The sequence below is a fragment of the Aotus nancymaae genome, unplaced genomic scaffold (assembly GCF_030222135.1).
Source record: "Aotus nancymaae isolate 86718 unplaced genomic scaffold, 86718_ANA_hifiasm-v0.15.2.pri h1tg000025l, whole genome shotgun sequence".
Lineage (NCBI taxonomy): Eukaryota > Metazoa > Chordata > Mammalia > Primates > Aotidae > Aotus > Aotus nancymaae.
This window is the reverse complement of record NW_026988438.1, coordinates 22396618-22415314: the sequence shown is the minus strand read 5'-3', so window position 1 is coordinate 22415314 and position 18697 is coordinate 22396618. Positions and strand designations below refer to the sequence as shown.

At 39.1% G+C, this 18697-nt stretch overlaps 1 protein-coding gene across 6 annotated transcripts in view; it reads right to left on the bottom strand.

Moving 5' to 3' along the window:
* ABCB4 (ATP binding cassette subfamily B member 4) overlaps nt 1-18697 on the bottom strand; it is a 70864-nt gene that overhangs the window by 10513 nt on the left and 41654 nt on the right. For 3 of the 6 annotated variants that reach the window (XM_012450869.3, XM_064380432.1, XM_012450870.3), the window contains 2 exons: nt 18321-18491; nt 14850-15581 (listed from right to left, as the gene is read on the bottom strand). In XM_012450869.3, coding sequence (XP_012306292.2) covers nt 15399-15581; nt 18321-18491 — 354 coding nt within the window. In that variant the 3' untranslated portion in view covers nt 14850-15398. Of the gene's footprint in view, nt 1-3339; nt 3481-5051; nt 5153-9001; nt 9206-10236; nt 10321-11653; nt 11732-13779; nt 13885-14849; nt 15582-18320; nt 18492-18697 lie in introns of those variants that run through there. The other 3 variants (XM_012450871.3, XM_012450872.3, XM_012450873.3) reach the window with 2 other exon arrangements.

Below are 18697 nucleotides of genomic sequence, written 5' to 3'. Positions count from 1 at the left end.
GATTCATTAAGGCTGAAATGAAGGAGAAAATACTAAGGGCAGCCAGAGAGAAAGGTCAGGTTACCCATAAAGGGAAACCTATCAGACTTACAGCAGATCTCTCAGCAGAAACCCTACAAGCCAGAAAAGAGTGGGGGCCAATATTCAACATCCTTAAAGAAAAGAACTTTCAACCCAGAATTTCCTATCCAGCCAAGCTAAGCTTTATAATCGAAGGAAAAATTAAATCCTTTGCAAACACACAAGTACTTAAAGAGTTCACCACCACCAGGCCTGCTTTACAAGAGCTTCTGAAAGAAGCACTACACATATAAAGGAACAACCAGTATCAGCCTTTCCAAAAATATTCCAAAAATATATCAAAAAATAAACAGTATTAACATAATGAAGAACTTACATCAACTAATGGGAAAAACAGCCAGCTAGCATCAAATGGCAGTATTAAACTCATATATATTATTAACTGGATAAAAAGCCAAAACCCATCGGTACGCTGTATCCAGACCCATCTCACATGCAATGACACACAAAGACTCAAAACAAAGGGACGGAGGAAGATTTACCAACCAAACAGAGAGCAAAAATAAATAAATAAATAAAAAGCAGGAGTTGCAATTCTCACCTCTGATAAAATAGACTTTAAAGCAACAAAGATCAAAAGAGGCAAAGAAGGACATTACACGATGGTAAAAGGATCAATGCAACAAGAAACGATCCTAAATATACACGCACCCAATACAGGAGCACCCAGATACATAAGACAAGTTCTTAATGACTCTCCCACACATAATAGTGGGAGACTGTAACATCACATTGTCAATATTAGACTGATCAACGAGACAGAAAATTAACAAGGACATCCAGGACTTGAACTCAGACCCGGAACAAATAAACTTAATAAACATTTATAGAACTCTCCACTTCAAATACACAGAACACACATTCTTATCAGTACCATATCACACCTATTCTAAAAGTGACTATATAATTGGAAGTAAATCACTCATCAGTAATTGCATAGCACTTCATAGGTTTAAATGAAATATTGGTTGGCTGCTTGTTTGTTATTTTCTTCCCTTATTCCTTCCTGTCTCCATTGTTAAGCACAATTATTGGCATAAAAGAGGTTTTCAGTTCTCATTTTTAGACTGCGTTCTAGCCTGGGCAATAAAGCAATACTCCCATTCTCTCTCCCTCTTTCTCTTCCTTTTTCTTCCTCTCCTTCATTCTTTTTTTTTTCTTTCTCTCTTTCTTTTCTTCCTTCTTAAAAAAAAATAAGACAAGGAGAAATGGAAAATAAACACAAAGCATTGATATATTACTAATCTAAAGAACTTCCTGCTAAGAAAGCCAAGGATTGATCTACATAAAAAATGTGATTTACTCCAGAGAAAGAATAATTAAGCATTAGTCAATAGCTAAGACATTTTAAGAGTATCTTTCTAACAGCTGAAAGTGCATTAGAAGACTAAAAAAGAAAAATAAAATAAAATAACTATAGGCGATACGCGATACTCTGGAAAAAAAATTACCTTAAACGAAAGGTTTAAGGTTCTATTTCTAATTATATGCTCTTTAAAGGATGGATAGATATTGATTATGACAACTTTTAGGAAGGGCTAAAGATCCTGAGATCTACATCTCCACGAAGCAATTTACTTCTGATACCAACACTACCCCACAGAAAGGGGCAGGAGTTCTCTAGTAATAAGGGAGAGTTTTCATCTCCAAAACTTCTAAATCTAAGATATTTCAAATGGGTTTTTAGCACCTAGGGGCTGAGATGAGAGGTATAGTAAGGCTTTCCTTTAAATCTTGCTGAAAATGTTGGTTGTCAAAAACTAAGATTTAAAATAGTGATGAACAACCCACGTGCTGCTGCGTAGCTTCCCTGTACTGCCTGCTATTTAGTTTTAGATGAAAGAGTAAAAAGCTGTCTTCTAGATGTCCATAATTTAACATTTCAATTATTAAAAAAAAGAAGAAAAGCAAGATTAATGTAACTTTCCTACGGTTTTCACTTTCAGAAATGTTCTCAATATTTTTCTATGCAATAAATAGTTGTACTCTGAGTTGTAATCCCTAGCTGCTCGTTCCATTTGTCCACCAAAATCACCCCCTGCTTTTTACCCATCTCTACCTTCTACCCCTACTCCATGTCTGGGGATGCCAACTGTCATGAACTGAATCAAAAGGTTTTCTCGTCCTCTGGTTTCACAGGGTTTGGCCAATGGAAGGCACGGCAGAGGCCAGGGAGGCTGGAGGAGAGTGTGGCCAGGGTATTTGTTTCTTTGGCTTCTGTCTTGTCAGACTGCTTGTGCAGTTGCTGTCCCTCCACCAAAGACCACAGAAAGCACCTGTGCTGAGTTCTGGCAGCCTTTCCCTCCTCTGACCTTTAGGCTTAGGGTGGTAGCTATTTCTAGCTGGGTACTGCTGGGCTGTTACCTTCCTTCTTGGGTACTGCTCATCTTAACGCTTCCCAGGTCTTTGTAAACACACCCTTTAGCAAACTCGCCAGTTAACCCATTTGCTGTGCCATTTGTTTCCTGCTGGGATCCTGATACAAAGATTATATAGATACATGTTTTTCATGGTAATTTTAATTTTGGATGAAAAAGAACAGCTCTTAAACACTTTCACTTTTTTGTCTTGACCCTGTTTCCAATAAGGTTGTTCACCACTGCTTTAAAATCATCCCACCAGAGCAGAAATATACCCAATGATGTTAAAAAGAGTGGCTTCCCTCTTTCAAGTGTAGATTGCAACCCAATGGAATGTGCTGAGCACATCACGAAAAGAAGGCATCAAACATAAAGATCAGTAGTCAGCTCTGGAAACCAAGGAAAAAGGAGAGGCTGAGAGGCAAATATTGGCAGGGCTGTCTCAGGCCTGGTTAGGTAGAGAGTGCCTTTGCCAGACTTCCATCAAGTGTTCCCAGCTCACTGTCAACGTCATGTTCTGGTTGTAGGTAACAGTAAACTATTTAACCCTGTTTTGAGTCCACGGTCACCAGCAACTTTCTAATTATGATTTTTTTCTGCCTATATTCTATAATGAGAAAATTTGCATCATCCTGACCAGGGTTATATGTGCAACTAAATCTGTGCTTTATGTCATTTTCATAAGCTTGATTAATTGTAGCCCACTTACAAAACTAAACTGCACTTGGAGTATTAACAAGATCAGATCTCTGTGCCTTCCAGGATCAAAACTGCGGTAAATTTAAATCCCTGACCTCATCTTTGGCACAGGAGTCATTTTTTTTCCTACTCTAAACTTTTGCATAAACCTACTAAAACCTTATTATAGAATAATCTTAATATTTCTAAAGCTACTTACAGAATAACATCTCTGAAGCGCATATGTCCATTCACAATGAGATACGCACCAAATCGAAAACAACCGGCATAGGAAAAATACATAAATGCTTGTGAGATACTAAAGGTGACTCCATAGATGTGTGCCTTCCGCACGGAATTCCTGAAAAGCAAATCAGTATACTTGTAACCATCTCTTCAGCCTCCCTTAGCACTGCATAGTGGAAAGAGCACAGTTTCTAGGTCTGGCTGACAGGGTTTAAGTTCCACCTCCAGTTATATTAGTTTGGGTAAATGATAACTTCTCTAAACATTGTTTTCTGATTTGTGCAATGGAAATAATCACTGTAATGCAGAATTGTTTTGACAATTAAAAACAACCATATAAATGTCTAGCACAGCACCTAGTTCATAGTGGTTCCTTAAATAACTGATATTATTACATATTAATATCTGATGACTCCAATGTTTAATTCCTGTTATGTAAGCATAGTTGTTGTTTCAAAAGTAACTAAAATGTCAGAATTTGAATTGAAGTTTGAAGTATCTGAATGTGGTTTACTACTATTATGTTGTTTCCTATAACTAGTTGTACTCTGTTAAAATTCATGTTTCAGATTCACAAAAGTTGAGTCCCTGAAGTTTACACCAGCAGTCCTTCCCCAAGCCAGATCCTGCCCACCCTCATATATAATTTATTTGCACCATTTCTAATTAGACCTCATGCTATACTTTATTAGGCTTCTGAATCCTCCAAAAGAACTATAATTTACTCTCAAATCTGAAGCCATTTTTGGCAAAAGGAAAAATTCAAAGTATTACTGATTTGGATGGTTTAACTTATGGGCTGTCAACATGGTGTTACAAAGCTTCACATAACTGAACAATTTGTGATGCTATTGAATCTTTAAATTATAACCAAATTAATAATTAGCTTCAGCTTTCTATTTTTCCTTGACCCTCCTTGAAGTTAAAAATAGGTCATCATGTGTCAAACATCAAACGGACACAAAGGTGTGGCTGCATGCTGTTTAGTAACATATTAAGTATGCATAACTGAGGACATGGCATAAATTGAGACTTCTGAAGTTATCTGTTCGAATTTGCAAGTGTTCAAAACTACTGTTCCAGTCTGCAATGTTGTAATCTAAGTTGTGCTCAATTTTGTTTGTGTTAAAACATAATCATTTATAAAATTAGGCTGCTGTGAAAATGAGTGGCAAATGGTGCCATTAGGAGATTCTTGAATTGCTCAACTATGAACCACTGAAATAGGCTGTGTTTCTTTATCTTCAGAGTAGGTTGGATCTGGTCCTCATTCAGAGAACAAATGAAATACTTTCCTCTGGAACATACCCAATAGCAAGTCTCACTTTTGGTTCAGTCTACACAATGCAAAGAAAATAAAGGCTTGAGCAATTCCTTTCAGAAATGTTTGTGCTAAGTCACCCAGATAGGTTATTCATGCTGCCTGCTCTGATGACCAAAGACTGTGCAATTCTCTGTATCTTTTACCTCTTGGAGACCTGTTATTATTGCTTTCATAAGACGTAAAAAATATAATCCTGTGTTGTAGCCACATCAAAAAGCTACTTATTTTCAGTGGCAGAATTACTGAAAAAGGTCAGCCTTATAGTCATATCATTGTTTGGAGCAGCAGAGCTTTTATTATCTTTAGGGGACAATTACTCAGGAAAGCAGTATGTTCTTAGCAGGAATCATATGGTTCATTACCTGTAAGGTCCATACAATTTTTCAACATACATTGATTCAAATTTTCTTTCCTGGGTCAAAGACACAACTGTCCTAATATTTTCTATTGCCTCTGTTGCAATCTGTAACACAGAATAGACCTCCATTAGAAGTGGTGCTTTTACTTCGGAAATAATGAAAAATAAGCCCTAGGACTCTGTCAAAAGGATCCTGGTTATGTTGATAGGCTTTAATGTCCTTTAAATTAAAAACAAAAGACATAATATGTTCAAGACTAGTTTTATGACAAAATTGGTACTTCTGGCTGTGCTAAGTATGGTAGGCAAATCGTTGTATGCCCAGGAAGGCCGATCAGCTTAGGGCAAGAACATGGCCTGGGAACCGAGGGCCTGGTTCTATTCCCAGCCTGCCACCAGGCAGTTAGATGACTGGCCTTAGTCACAACCCCTTTGTGGCCTGGCTTTCTTCATAAGGCAGAGTCCTAGAAGAAAGGATTAGGCTGTGATTTGTAAGGGCCTGTTGGAGCTGCCAATTATTTCCTCCCTGAGTATAACTTCTTGGAAAAGCTGTCCACCCACAATGGGAAGGAGATCCCAATTGTAGACAACATGAGCCTACTTTAAATCCGTGATTAAATCAGAGGCAGACACTTGACTAATCTGGGTCAATCAGATTTGGTTTCCTGGCCCTGGACACAAGTTTGAACTGTGAGGCTCTGTGGCTCCAGAGGCTGATGTCACATTGGGTATGTGTAAGAAGCTGGCCTGAATATACAGCAGTTGAAAAACTGAATAGGCCTATATAGACTCAGATGTTAGAGCCTGTGGCTGAAAGAGCTGGTTAAACACAAACTGCCTGCATTTCCTGCACTTCGGAGGAGTGTTCTTATATCAAATCGCTTTTACCCAAACCAGCCAGAGCAGTTTTCTGATTCTTATAGCCAAATCATCCTTGAAAACTGTTCATTGTGACTTAGCTATTTAGTCTAAATCATAGTTCTGTAGTTGAGTCATCTAAACCATCAGCAAGGGAGAATAAGATCTTAATTTTAGGCTTTTAACAGCTTTAAAACTTTTTTTTTTTTTTTTTTTTTGAGACGGAGTCTCGCTCTTGTTACCCAGGCTGGAGTGCAATGGCGCGATCTCGGCTCACCGCAACCTCCGCCTCCTGGGTTCAGGCAATTCTCCTGCCTCAGCCTCCTGAGTAGCTGGGATTACAGGCACGCACCACCGTGCCCAGCTAATTTTTTTTGTATTAGTAGAGACGGGGTTTCACAATGTTGACCAGGATGGTCTCGATCTCTCGACCTCGTGATCCACCCGCCTCGGCCTCCCAAAGTGCTGGGATTACAGGTAAAACTTTTTTTAACCTCAGTTCTCAGCTTCTGCAATGAGGTGAAAGGAAGATATTTGATGCTTGAGACTGAATAACCATAGATGTTTTATTTGTAATAGAGATAGATAGCAATAATTACAGGAATAGAGAAAAATTACTGAGCTTTTACTGTGTCCAAGTGTTACCTCATTCACCGATATGATATCATTTAGCCTCACAACCCTGAAAGTAAATATTATTTCTATTTACACAGATGAGAAAACAGAGGCACACAGAAGTTAACTGAATTGCCTTAAGTTCTAAAGTTAATAAGTGGCAGACACAGAATTCCGAGCCAGGCTATCTGATGCCCAGTCCATGTTCCTAAGCCATTACGCTATTTTGCTACCCCTGCTGTGTAATTTACACAAGGAGAAACTAGTTTTTAATGACTTGGCACTCCTCTTGACGTTCTGGTCATTGGTCAATTGCTTTGTGGGTTAGCTCTGGCACAGAGGGCCTCTAATCTTAGTGACCAGACAGGGCCTGGGTCAAGATGGTTATGAGGCAGCCTTCCCTCCCCACTCCCTGCCCAGCAACCAACACCCTCATTTCAAAGCCTTTTTGGAAAATTGGGATGGGAATACCTCAAACCCTGATGTACTTTAACGATGATGAAACTGTACCCAGGTAAATGAGAGCATTTCTTTTTACATAAACGGTGACTTGGGATTTTCTCAGGACCTTCTTTCCAACCCTCATTCTCAGTTAATCAAGTGCTGACTGAGTAAACAACACCGAACTAAAACTGAACTGCTGATATCAACATTTAAAAACTGTTTAATCTTTCATGTTTTTAAAAGCCCTATTAGGTTAAAGTAGCTACTAAAAAAATTAAACTGGCCAGTCTGAGTTATTTAATCTCTGATCCCTAGAATAACAGGGTTTTAGCTGGAAGGAACTTGGGACAGTATCTGGTATAATTTCTCATTTTAAGGTGGAACGTGAGGACCACAGAAGTTGGGATCTCCATCCTCGCACACTGTGAGTAGCAAGGCCAAGACTAATAACCCAAGATTTTGTTTTGTTTCAATACTGCTCAATTCTAACTGCTTTACTCTGACAAAATTCTGACAATTTTCAGTGTCGTTAGCCATTTTTAATGGGGTTAAGACTATTATCTTAACTAGATTCAAGATGTCTTCTATCAGGTAACTTGTCTAAGAAAAGTTTATTTTCATTCCATCTAACTGACCATTCTCTTATTGAAATGTGGAAGGAAGTGGGATTGAGGGTCAGGGTTACTTAGGCAGTTAGTTGAGACACTCAGAAGTCAGGGAAATGATGCCCTAAAGTACCCACAGCCAGCAGCCAAGAGGATCTTCAAGAACTCTGGACACCCAGAGGCTCCCAAGTCCTGGGAACCATATATCGTCCTAGCGAGCTCCAAATCCTGGAGATGATGCAGGCTGAAAATGAGTAGAATGCATTCTGATGGAAACCTGGAGATGATACTATTATACCTAATGTTGCACACAGCGGAAGCTGATGCCAGTTACAAGAAAACAGAAAAGGATTTCACTGGACATAACTGGTTTAGTGGAAACACGGTTGGTCCGAATGTCAATCTCCCTCTTTAATAAGGCACCTCTGGAGCAAGTCACTCACCCAGTCTCTGATGCCTTCTTCCCTAAAGAGATACTGTCTGTTCTACTTCTCATAACTAGTGAAGGTCAGTTGCAGTAATGTTTGTAAAAGGGCTTTGTGAAGTGCAATGCTATAGAAACTATATCACAATTCATATTTATTATCTGCTTCACTTCTTCATGTTTCAATAAAGGATAATAATTACATAAATAAGACTAAAAATGTTCATGGGTATAAGCTACATTTAAACATTTAAGTACAAGTATGTGTAAATAATGTGTTTATGTGTAGATTTAGACACACTTAAACACATATAAAGAAACCATATAGTAGAGATAAGAGCTTTGAAACTAGACCTGAACTTGAATCCCAGCCAAATCTCTAATTTCTGATTCAATCTCAGGTTCGGCATTTCTGAAATGGGGGTAACATTCATGCGTGTCTTATAGGATTATTGTGAAGATGTAATAAATTGGTGCATGTAAATATGCAGCACAATAACTGACACACAGTAAGGCTCAAGTAAATGTTAAGCCCGATTGCATTATAGTGAGAACCACAAAAATCGAGGCATTACTGCCATCTGGTGGCCACCCACCTTAATTATAGAAATCACAGCCAAGAAGAAAAGAGGGTCTCTTAAAAATACCAGCAAATGTCCGACCTTGAACAATTCACTTACAGTCTTTGGCATGAAGGTTTGTGAAACAGGGATGACATTTGTTCAAACAGTAGCATTGGGATATGAAGTAAAATGAAATTCACTTTGAATACTCGGAAGTTCATCATAATTACGTTAAATGTTTCCTATAGGCTAAAAGCTTTATGTTAATCACCTCATATTTAAGTTCTCGACATTAATACAGTAAAATATTTCATACACCATTTATAATTATTAGTTGTAGTAAGCACAAACATTTAATTATTAAAGCCTGAATATCATAAATAATTCAAATAAAACACATATCTAAAAACAACACTTAGACAAACCGAAACCTTATTTGACCTACCTTTCCAGCAGCTTCCAGTTCTTTTTTATCTCTTTTGGCATTTCCAGCCAACAATTTCATTTCAACAATTCCTGACACAGCAATAATTGGAACAACTGATAATAGCAATAGGGATAACTGCCAACCGTAGATAAATGATATGATAATACCAGTTCCAAGGTTAGCTACATTCTGTGCAATTAAAGCCAACCTGGTTCCTGTGGCCTGGGAAAGAAAAAGAACAGAGTAACTGTAGTTTTCAGCTCCAAATCCAGGAGCTCAGCTTTAGCCTCTTGGTCAGATGATGAGTGGGTTCTGTGCCTGAGCTGGCACTGGCTCACTTTGATTACAATAAACCCACGACACCTGAGCTTCAGTCATGAGGCTCTGCAGACTTTTCTTCATTGTGCCTTTAGACTCTCATGCCTCTGCTGCTCACCTGAACATTCCAGAAACAAGTAATCAACTTCTCTGCTTTGTGGATGGGCACTGGGGACGCATGTGTGTTTTCACAGATGCAATGTTCAAAGAGGAAACTAATTCCAATGTACCTGGGTAATTTTAAAGTCCATTTGCTTCAAAAGTGTAAAAGGGACATTTACACACTCCCAGAGACCATCTGTTACAAAGGGTACATGTCCTAAGAGACAATCCACCACAAAGCACATGTAAGGATGAATTACTGTTTGTACCGCTCAGAAAACAAAGGTGGCTGCAGCAACATTGTAGTCGGTTCTTTGCATCCATTCCTCTTTCTCCTGTCATGTGGAAGTAGTGAGCTGCAAAGTAACCCACCTCAGCTTCATGGGTGTGGATGCAGACCGTTCAGAACACCCTCTCCCCCTGGAGACAGTTAGTGGTTCAGGGCAGGGCATGTGACCCAAATTAGCCCAAATTAGATTTCAGCAAAGGGGTTTTATTTGGTGGTTGAGGCAGAGCTGTGTGCTGTCTTTCACTGGATGGGACATAAGGAAGCTTGTAGTTCTAATTGCTATCGGCAGTCATCCTGTGACTACAGGGAATCAGCCTTGGGATAAAGCCAAAGCCGATGATGGGAACCTGGATTCTGGATTAAAGCTGGGGGGCCAGTGGGTCAATCAACCTTGAAGTTTAATCTTCTGCTTATTGTTTACGCCAGTTTTTATTTGAGCTTTCTGCTGTTTCTAGCAGGAAGTGTCATAACGAGTGCAGCTATGCCATATGCTTATTTAAAACCATGTTATGTAAAAAATACTAGTAGAGTGCAGTCTACATACTCCTTGGACTTGGGCAGCATCCGTGGCAAGTCTTGTAGAAAGTGCACCAGTACTGTTTTTATGGTCATCAAACCAGCTCATGTCCTATGGCATAAAATATACCTTTATATTAGTTCAAAATTAAAACAAGCAAGGAAAACCAGACAAAGCTTCCCAAAGCTCCAATGCTGAGGAAATTTAGGGGAGACCTCATATGCAGTGTAGAGTCCTTGGCCTTGCTCTGAGCACACACCCCTAGAATCTAGCAGAACCCGCTTCCTGGCTGCTCTCTGATAGCAGGGAGAGCATCTCTGGTCTAGGGGGTCAGGGCTGACCCAGACGGCAGCCATGCTGGGAGGCTGGTGGGCATTCCATTCACCCAATCATCACGTCTTTCACTACAGACACTTCTGCCCTGATATAATGTTGTCTCTCATAAAGGGTGGTGGTACTGTCTTGGACATGTTCTGATATATTCTAGGCAGGAGAAAATAAGCCCTGGTTTCTCGCCAAGCTTTTTTTTTTTTAAAACACTGATTGAAAGTGTGTCTGATCTCCAGTTAGTCACAGGGATAAAAAAAGATTTTTTTATTTTGATTTTAATTATTTTTTATTAAGATTTGATTTTAATTGTAAGCTACTCATCCATGGCATCTTTTACTTTCATATAAAATAATTTTTTCCTGCATAGAGTTTAAAAGATACTGAAATAAGATTTGTAAATAGATTTAATCAGAATATACTATCTGCTATGTGCCCTTTTGTGAATAGAAATAGAATCAGTTCCTGTCAATTGAATGGATAATATTCTGGCCCTCTCTTAGGCATTCTCTATAAGAATAGATAATTCATGTTTGCACATTTTCCCATGTCATGCACTAGAACGTGAACTTACCAGGAGAGCAGTTAATACATCGTACAGTACCAGCCACCAGCCCACTGTCTGGTACATGATAAGTAATGTTTGAATAAACAAACAAGTGAATTAATGTGAAAATAGACCTCAAATGAAAAATAAAACTCAATTATTAACATTTGAGAATACCTACAGTTAGTACGGTAGATGGTGGTACATGAGCTTAAATGCTACCAACTAGCTTTTTCTTGGATTAAAGGCATCCTGGAGTCTCAATGGACTCACCAGGGCCTACATAGGATCCAGAAAGCAGACACAGGTCTTTGAGATGATAGTGTCTACATGGAGAAAGATATTTACAGAATAAGCCAAAGCTATCCAAATGAAGCCTATTTCTATGAAAAAAACCATAAGAGGTCTTTAGATCTTGAAGGACCAGGACAGTTTGCAGGACTCTGCTCCATCCTTACATGAATACCCTGAAGGGAAAATATGCACATCAACATACCAATAGGAGAGTGAGAAGCTTAACATGGAAGAAATGTGAAAAACCAGAAGGCACTTTCCAGTGCACACACCTACCTGCCTTAGCATTGCTTTAAAAGCCATTGACCGCAGTCTCGTGGTGAGGATCTCGCCAGCTTTCCCAAATGTGAAGCCCTGGTTGAGAAAAAAGGCTATTACCTCTTTTCATCTTCATGTATGTAATTGCACCAGACCAATCTTGTTCAACTTTTACGTAGCAAAGTTATGAGTTGTTTTGCAGTTGCCATGGACCCTCAAGTCATGTTAATAATCTGAGCAGCCCCAGGTGAATCAAGTGTGGGAACCTGAGTGCTCTGAACCAAGTATCAGGGACTGAATCAAGAAGCGGACATCACATGGCAGGAGGCAGGATTCAATCAGATTAACCTCTGACATCACCCCACAGCAGGATCCAGTCAGATGGTGCTTCCTGGCATCACCGCATTGCAAGATCCAATTCGATTACACTTTATTACCATATCCTTATAAAACCTGAAGCAGCCTCCAGCTTGGGGAGATACTGCTTTGGGAACCATGCCCTGTGAGCTCCTTACTTGTGACAAGTTATAAAATTCTCTTGCTAAATCGTCCTGGATGTGGTCATTGGGTTGAAACCCAGCAAGCAACCAAACCCACCTGCTGTGTGGGTAACAGCTGCTAGTATTCTGACAGGTGCATATATTCACATTGATTTTACATTATTTGTATGTTAATCAACTATTCAAATAACAAAAGTCTAGGACCAAGTAGGAATTCAAAGCCCCAATGTCAAATTCATGTGCTGCAAAATCATCAGTATGCATTAGAATCAAAGGCCAAAAATCTTAAATGTGTCCAGTTCTGGCTTCTAAACCATTCTAAACAGGTTTATTTTTCAAAACTTTGAAGGACAACATCTCAGTGACAAAGATACTGCGTTTGACTACAGCTTTCAGTGTGCTCCTACTACTTCCAATAAAGCAGTTGCAAACAGAATTAACAAAGTCCTACACAGAAATTCATTTTGGCTCATGCAGTGTAGAGAAAGAATGTCCTCAGAAGCAAGATCCAAATGAGTATGCTGGTTCCTGGTCACAGCTCCACCTGCACTCAGATTCAGGAACAGGGTACTCTTCCTTCCTCTGCCTCTTTGGAACAATTTCCTTATTTCTAATTACCACATCCAAACTGGAGAGGAGCCCAGATGCCCAGAGCTGGGTTTACTTCAGGGGCACCTGGGATGTGTGAGTCTCCAGCCACAGTGTGAGTGTTGGGGTAGCCATGCCCAGGGCACTTGGGGGAGTGCACATCAGAACTCTTTACTAAGCCAGAGGGATGGGTGATGAGTGCACGGGGTGAATGGGCCCCAGGTGTTCCTTGTACAGCACCAGACTGTCCTCCCCCTCCGTTTGCTGGGAGATTGCTACAGGCACTATAGTGCTATACGTTAGCCCACTGTTCCTGCAGCCCCTGAAACACATTTTTTCTAGCCGCACTTCCTAGCATGCCACGGATTGGGGCTGGATCAGATCATTGGGTTGCTACTAGCAGGGCAATGATTTCTAAATTAAAAGCTTGGTTTATTTTTGCCATTGGTTCAACAATAATAAAAGAGAAGCATGCTGGCAAGACTAGGAAACACTATTTTGCTGACTTAATGGATTGTATTACATTTGAAAGGCCTATGTGATGCCCACTGGGTTAAAGAGACAAAAGAAATTCAAGAGACGTCTAGGTAGAAAAGTACAATTAGAGATTTTGACTAGTTCATTTTGGGTAGGTCTATAATATTAGAATGCAAAACATTATGTTCTTTCAAATAGTTCATCAATAAGTAGGAAACGATCAGAGAAGTTACTTGATATTCTATAAAGAGTAACAACAGGAAAGAGAATGCTATTGGACTGTATTTTCCCAGTTTGTAACCTGCTGAATTTAAGTTACTCTTATGTTCTGCTGTAAACTGAGGTCTCCTGGTCCTTGGTAATGAATGTTTGTTGAGGGTAAAGTTGTAACGTAATATAATTTAGGACACAGGGAAGTCACAGTTCCTCCTGATAAGGAGTCTATCCTCCAGTAGAGCTTTATGCCAATCATGTTTGGAATTCATTTCAGTGGAAGAATTTGGAAGCTCCATTAGGTTTAAACTAATTTCTCTAATTAAATTATAAACCTGATGAGAAAGGCAAATCATGGGTACCTACCTGAAGGAAGAAAGTAAAAAAAGAAATAATTCCCAGACATAAGAAAAGCAATGAGAACATGTTGCACTTCTGCTGCTTCACGGCATCATCCCCTGGTCCAAAAATCTACAAAAGAATATTTAAAATGCCCACTTGGATTACATGATTGATCCTTGTTCATTCCCCCCATAAATAGTGTCTTGAGTGTTACAAGTTTAAAACTAGACTTCAAATATGTGGGGTGTGGGTAACTGCGGTAAAATATGCCTAACACAAAATTTTCCATTTTAACAATTTTTAAGTATATAATTCAGTGGCATTAAGTACAGTCATATTGCTGTGCAACCCTCAGCACTCTCCATCTACAGAACTTTTCATCTTCCCATACTTCCCAAACTTGATATCATTACAACTCCCCATTCCCTACCTCCTCCCAGCTCCTGGTAATCTCTATTCTACTTTCTGACTTTATGAATTCTAGGGCTGCATGATTATTAACATAGGCTGAAATTCTGCATAAGGATTGTGAGTGGTTGCACATCTTAGCGTTTCCTATGTATTCCTTGCTCCCTCTGATTCCTCCCTGCCCCAGCCCTCCACCTCTCATTCCATCAGGCTTCAGCCCAGAGAGGCCTCTCCTGAGCATCCTATCTGAAACAGCACCCCTGGCTAATGGCCCTCTATCACCCTACCCATCTTTTAAAATACCTGTTATTCCTCAACACGTTATATGTTTGCGGGGTTATTTTTTTGTTTGTTTGTCTGCTGCACGTCTTCCCTGGTAGAAAGCATGCTGCTTGAGGGCACGACTTGGTTTGTTTGTGTACCGCTGTATCTCCAGTGCCTGGAGCAGTACTTGGCAGAGAGATGCCCCAAAATATACAGTCCATGTTGCTTTGAATTGCAAGAGAGCCAGAGCTTGCTTTGTTTTGAAACTTTAAAAGATTTGGAGGATCCTTTCTAATTTATTTATTTTTTGGCTTCTGTTCTTAATTGTGGACCAATGTCCAACATCACAAAAGTAATAAACTCATAACATGATGGAGAATTATTTATCCTCAACAAGGTCTCCAATAATGTTAGAGGTTGACTAAGGTTATACAATATGGATTCTGGATTTCATGGACTTGATGGAGGCTTTATATTTGTGATAACTTCCTTTAAATATCCCCCAGTTAGTGACCTGTACAATCTCTTTTAATCTTCAGCCATGTTATGAGGTAGATTTATTATATAGATGAAGAAACTGAGGTACCGAAAGCTATTGAGGGATGAGGCCAGTCTATACCCAGTGCCTGGACTCTTATTAAACTCTGTGACTTTAACCCCTCCCTGCTCCACTTTCTCTCCATCTCCCTGTGCGATGTGTACCAGCTTCTCTACACAAACAGATTGGGGATCATTGTGTGACACCAGTTCTACCCGAATGAATAGAGCTCATTAGAATGCCTTCTTCATTGATTTTACATTTTATAATTTCATTATCATAACTTGGAGTGATTCAAAGGCTACTTATCTTTTCCCTCACAGCGTTTCTCAAAAGGGATTTAAGGACTTTGGCTTAGTTTAATTTAAGGCTGCTTAATTCCAGAATGGAGCCAGTCAGTGAGGTTGGGAGAAGCAGCAGCTGATAAACTGATTTAATTCAGGCTGTTATGTGATGTTTGCAGACTTACTGCTATCATCTCTGAGAATATGACTGAAAATGCCGGCTGAAGTCCTCCATTGGCGATGGCACATACTGTTCCCACGACAAAGTAAGGCCATTCTGTTTTATTCAGTTTCAGGACCTTCAGAAAAGACACTGGTGGCACATTTGCTTCCTAGAACATATAAACATCAGGACAAACTGGTGATGACACAACAGTTACCAGAGTCTGTGGACATAGAAAAGGCATGGCCATTGCCCTCAAGGGACTTGCAAATTAGGTACAGAGAATGACCAGCAAACTACTACAGAGCAGGACAGTATGTTATAAAATGTTAACAATGTTCACTGATTACACATCATAAGCTGAGTATGAGTTGTTTGGCCAAGAAGCGATCATCATGGTGTGCTTAGCCCATTCCTATGCTAGCCTCAGCAGACTGTGAGGTATCAGGATCTGGGCACAAATGCCTTGGTATCCAGCCATAGAGTTACACAACACTGTGTTGGTGTGACAGTCATGGCTGGGTCACATGAGCTGAGCTGCAGTTTTTTTCACATATTACGATGCAGTCCTGCCTCTCTAACAGGGATGATGTCAGGGTCAAATGAGACAATACACCTGAGCAGATGGATAAACATCTTTGCAAATGTAGGAAACCATTATTAACTAGAGAACATGGGCTTGGCCTCCTCATCCCACAATTCTGACTTTTCTGTGCCATATTCCCAACTCACAAAACCAAACTAATAACATTGCTTTTCTCTTATCACTTTTCCCTGGGCAGACTTCTCTTATTTCACAGCTTAGCTTGTTTTGTGATTTGTTTGTTTTGTTTACATATCTCCATTTCTAGTATCTCTTTTTTTTTTTTTTTAAGGTAAAGACTATGTCTTTATATTCCTAGAAACTAATCCAATTCCTAGCACATACAAGATTCTCAGCAAATGTTGAACTAAATGTCGGCCAAGCATGCAGGATTTAGATCTCATAAAGAAGAATATTCTGATGGTAGAAGCAGTTTAACATTAAACTTGAGACAGATGTGACTATGGAATCCTAAAGGCCTGAGGTCGCTGAGAAAGGTTATATTCATATCTCTATAAAACAAGAGAATGTAAAAGTAGGTTCTACTTAGCCTTCTTTCAAATTACCCATTTTTTCTGTATTTCATGCTTTTTTTTTCCTCCCTAGTTAACATTATCTTTAATTCTCTATCTCCAGCATAATCAACAAATCTTTTTCTTGGGTTGCTGCTCTTCAGCACACGCAAACAGGTCTACCCAGCTCCCTCTGATCAGACTTAATCTCTCCCTCTCCTTTGGCACGTCGTCTATTCCCCATGATGACTTGAGACAAACTTGTTAACTGCAGCATTTCCTGCCTCCCCCTCTTCTCTGTGCGTTTCTTCAAGAGATGTGCTCTTGTAAAATACTGGAGTTTAAAGAGATAGCAAAATAACTCTTAAATGAGAAAATGAAAGGTGGATATTTCCATAGGCAAAAGAGGGGAAACTGCTCATCTTACTTATGATAACAAAGCTCTGAATTGGTACAATTGTTATTCTCCTTTCTAGAAATATACCAAGATTAAGACCTCTAAGAGAGTCCTTCTAATTTCTGCAGTAAGTAATAACATGTGCAGATAAAAACAGATGTAATGAATTCTTGGTAGGATTAGTTTTTTTAAGCCAACACAAGAGTAAAAATAAACTCAGCCATCATCAAGAAATAACACCAAAGTCTATCAAAACCATATCTTGAAATAAGGAAATCTTTTTTTGGAATGGATTCCCTCTCTATAATAAAATTATTTGTTCCAGTCTGGGAAACAAGGTGAAACCACAAAAAGCACAAAAATTAGCTGGCTGTGGTGGCACACAGCTGTAGTCCCGGCTACTCAGGGGTCTGAAGTGGGACAATCACTTGAGCCCGTGGAAGTTGCAGTGAGCCGAGATTGCACCACTGCACTTCAGTCTGGGCAACAGAGCAAGAAATAAAATTAAAATTAAAATTAAATTATTTTAATTTTATTTTAAATAAAATTAAAAATAAGTAAACAAATAAAATTATATGTTAACTGGAATTAATAATCTCCTAAATCCAATTTTGCTATTTCTCACCATTCTCCTCTTTTTCTGAAGTAAGAGAATTCCAATTTAATTTAGAGTGTCAATGCATACAGTAGCAAAAAAAAAAAAATTCAATTTTCCTTACTCTCTTGTAGTTAGGTATGGCCATGTGATTAAATTATGACCAATGCCTTGTAAGTAATAGTATTGTGTGGGACTTCTGGAAAACCTCTTTGTTTCTTCCTGCTGCTTGGACACAGATGTGATAGGCAGGGCTTCAGGAGCCACCTTAGATCATAAAATGACCCTGAGGATGGGAACGTGATGACAGCGTAGTGAAGATAAAGATGAAGGGAGCTTGTATCTATGGGGACTGTGGAGCTACCATTCTAGCCCTGGGTTTTTCACCTCTAAGACTTTTGTATGTGAAACGGAAATAAAACTCTTAATCTGCTTAAACAGATGCTATTCTGGGTTTCTTAATATAGATAATAAAATGTAATCGTACCCAGTAGAGTATGCAAATATCAGAGCCTCTCATTTTGGACTAGTCTTACTACTTCTGGATCTCAAAGATGAATGTCAGATTTAATTTTAATATTAAGCATCTTAGCACAAAGACTACTTTTTTGGATCTTTTTCTCCCCCTGAAACTCCATTTTTAATTGGAACTGATTTCAATTCATTGTCAAATACATTTAAAGTTTGAATTTTTTTTTTCTTTACAAAGAGTATGGCTCATAGTAGCAGTCATCTGTGCCTGAAAAATATTTTCAAGGCTAAGAATTTCAACAATTGTAGCAAAACTACAAAGTAAAAGAGTTAAGTGAAAAACAACTTACAAGTCCATCAATTTCCACATCAAGGCTATTCTGACATAGTCGTGAATTTTTAAGGTTTTTCTGAGTAGAATGTCTAAATAGGCGAGATTTCCAGCCATTTGGAGCCATTCCAGTGGCAGCCTTTTCACCATTTAGTTCAAATTCTTCGGACTGGATCTGGCTTCCTGACGTCTGAAAGAATAATAAGACATTAAAGAGAGTGTGTGTGTGTGTGTGTGTGTGTGTGTGTGTGTGTGACCAAATGTATGTAACCTCCAAGTTTTGAATCATAAAGCAATTTTGAATATTACATGTGTCAAGCTTTTTAGGTTTCCTAACTGCTTCTCAATCAAGGATAACTAGAAAACTATAAAGAAGCATAGAAAGGTTAAATACAA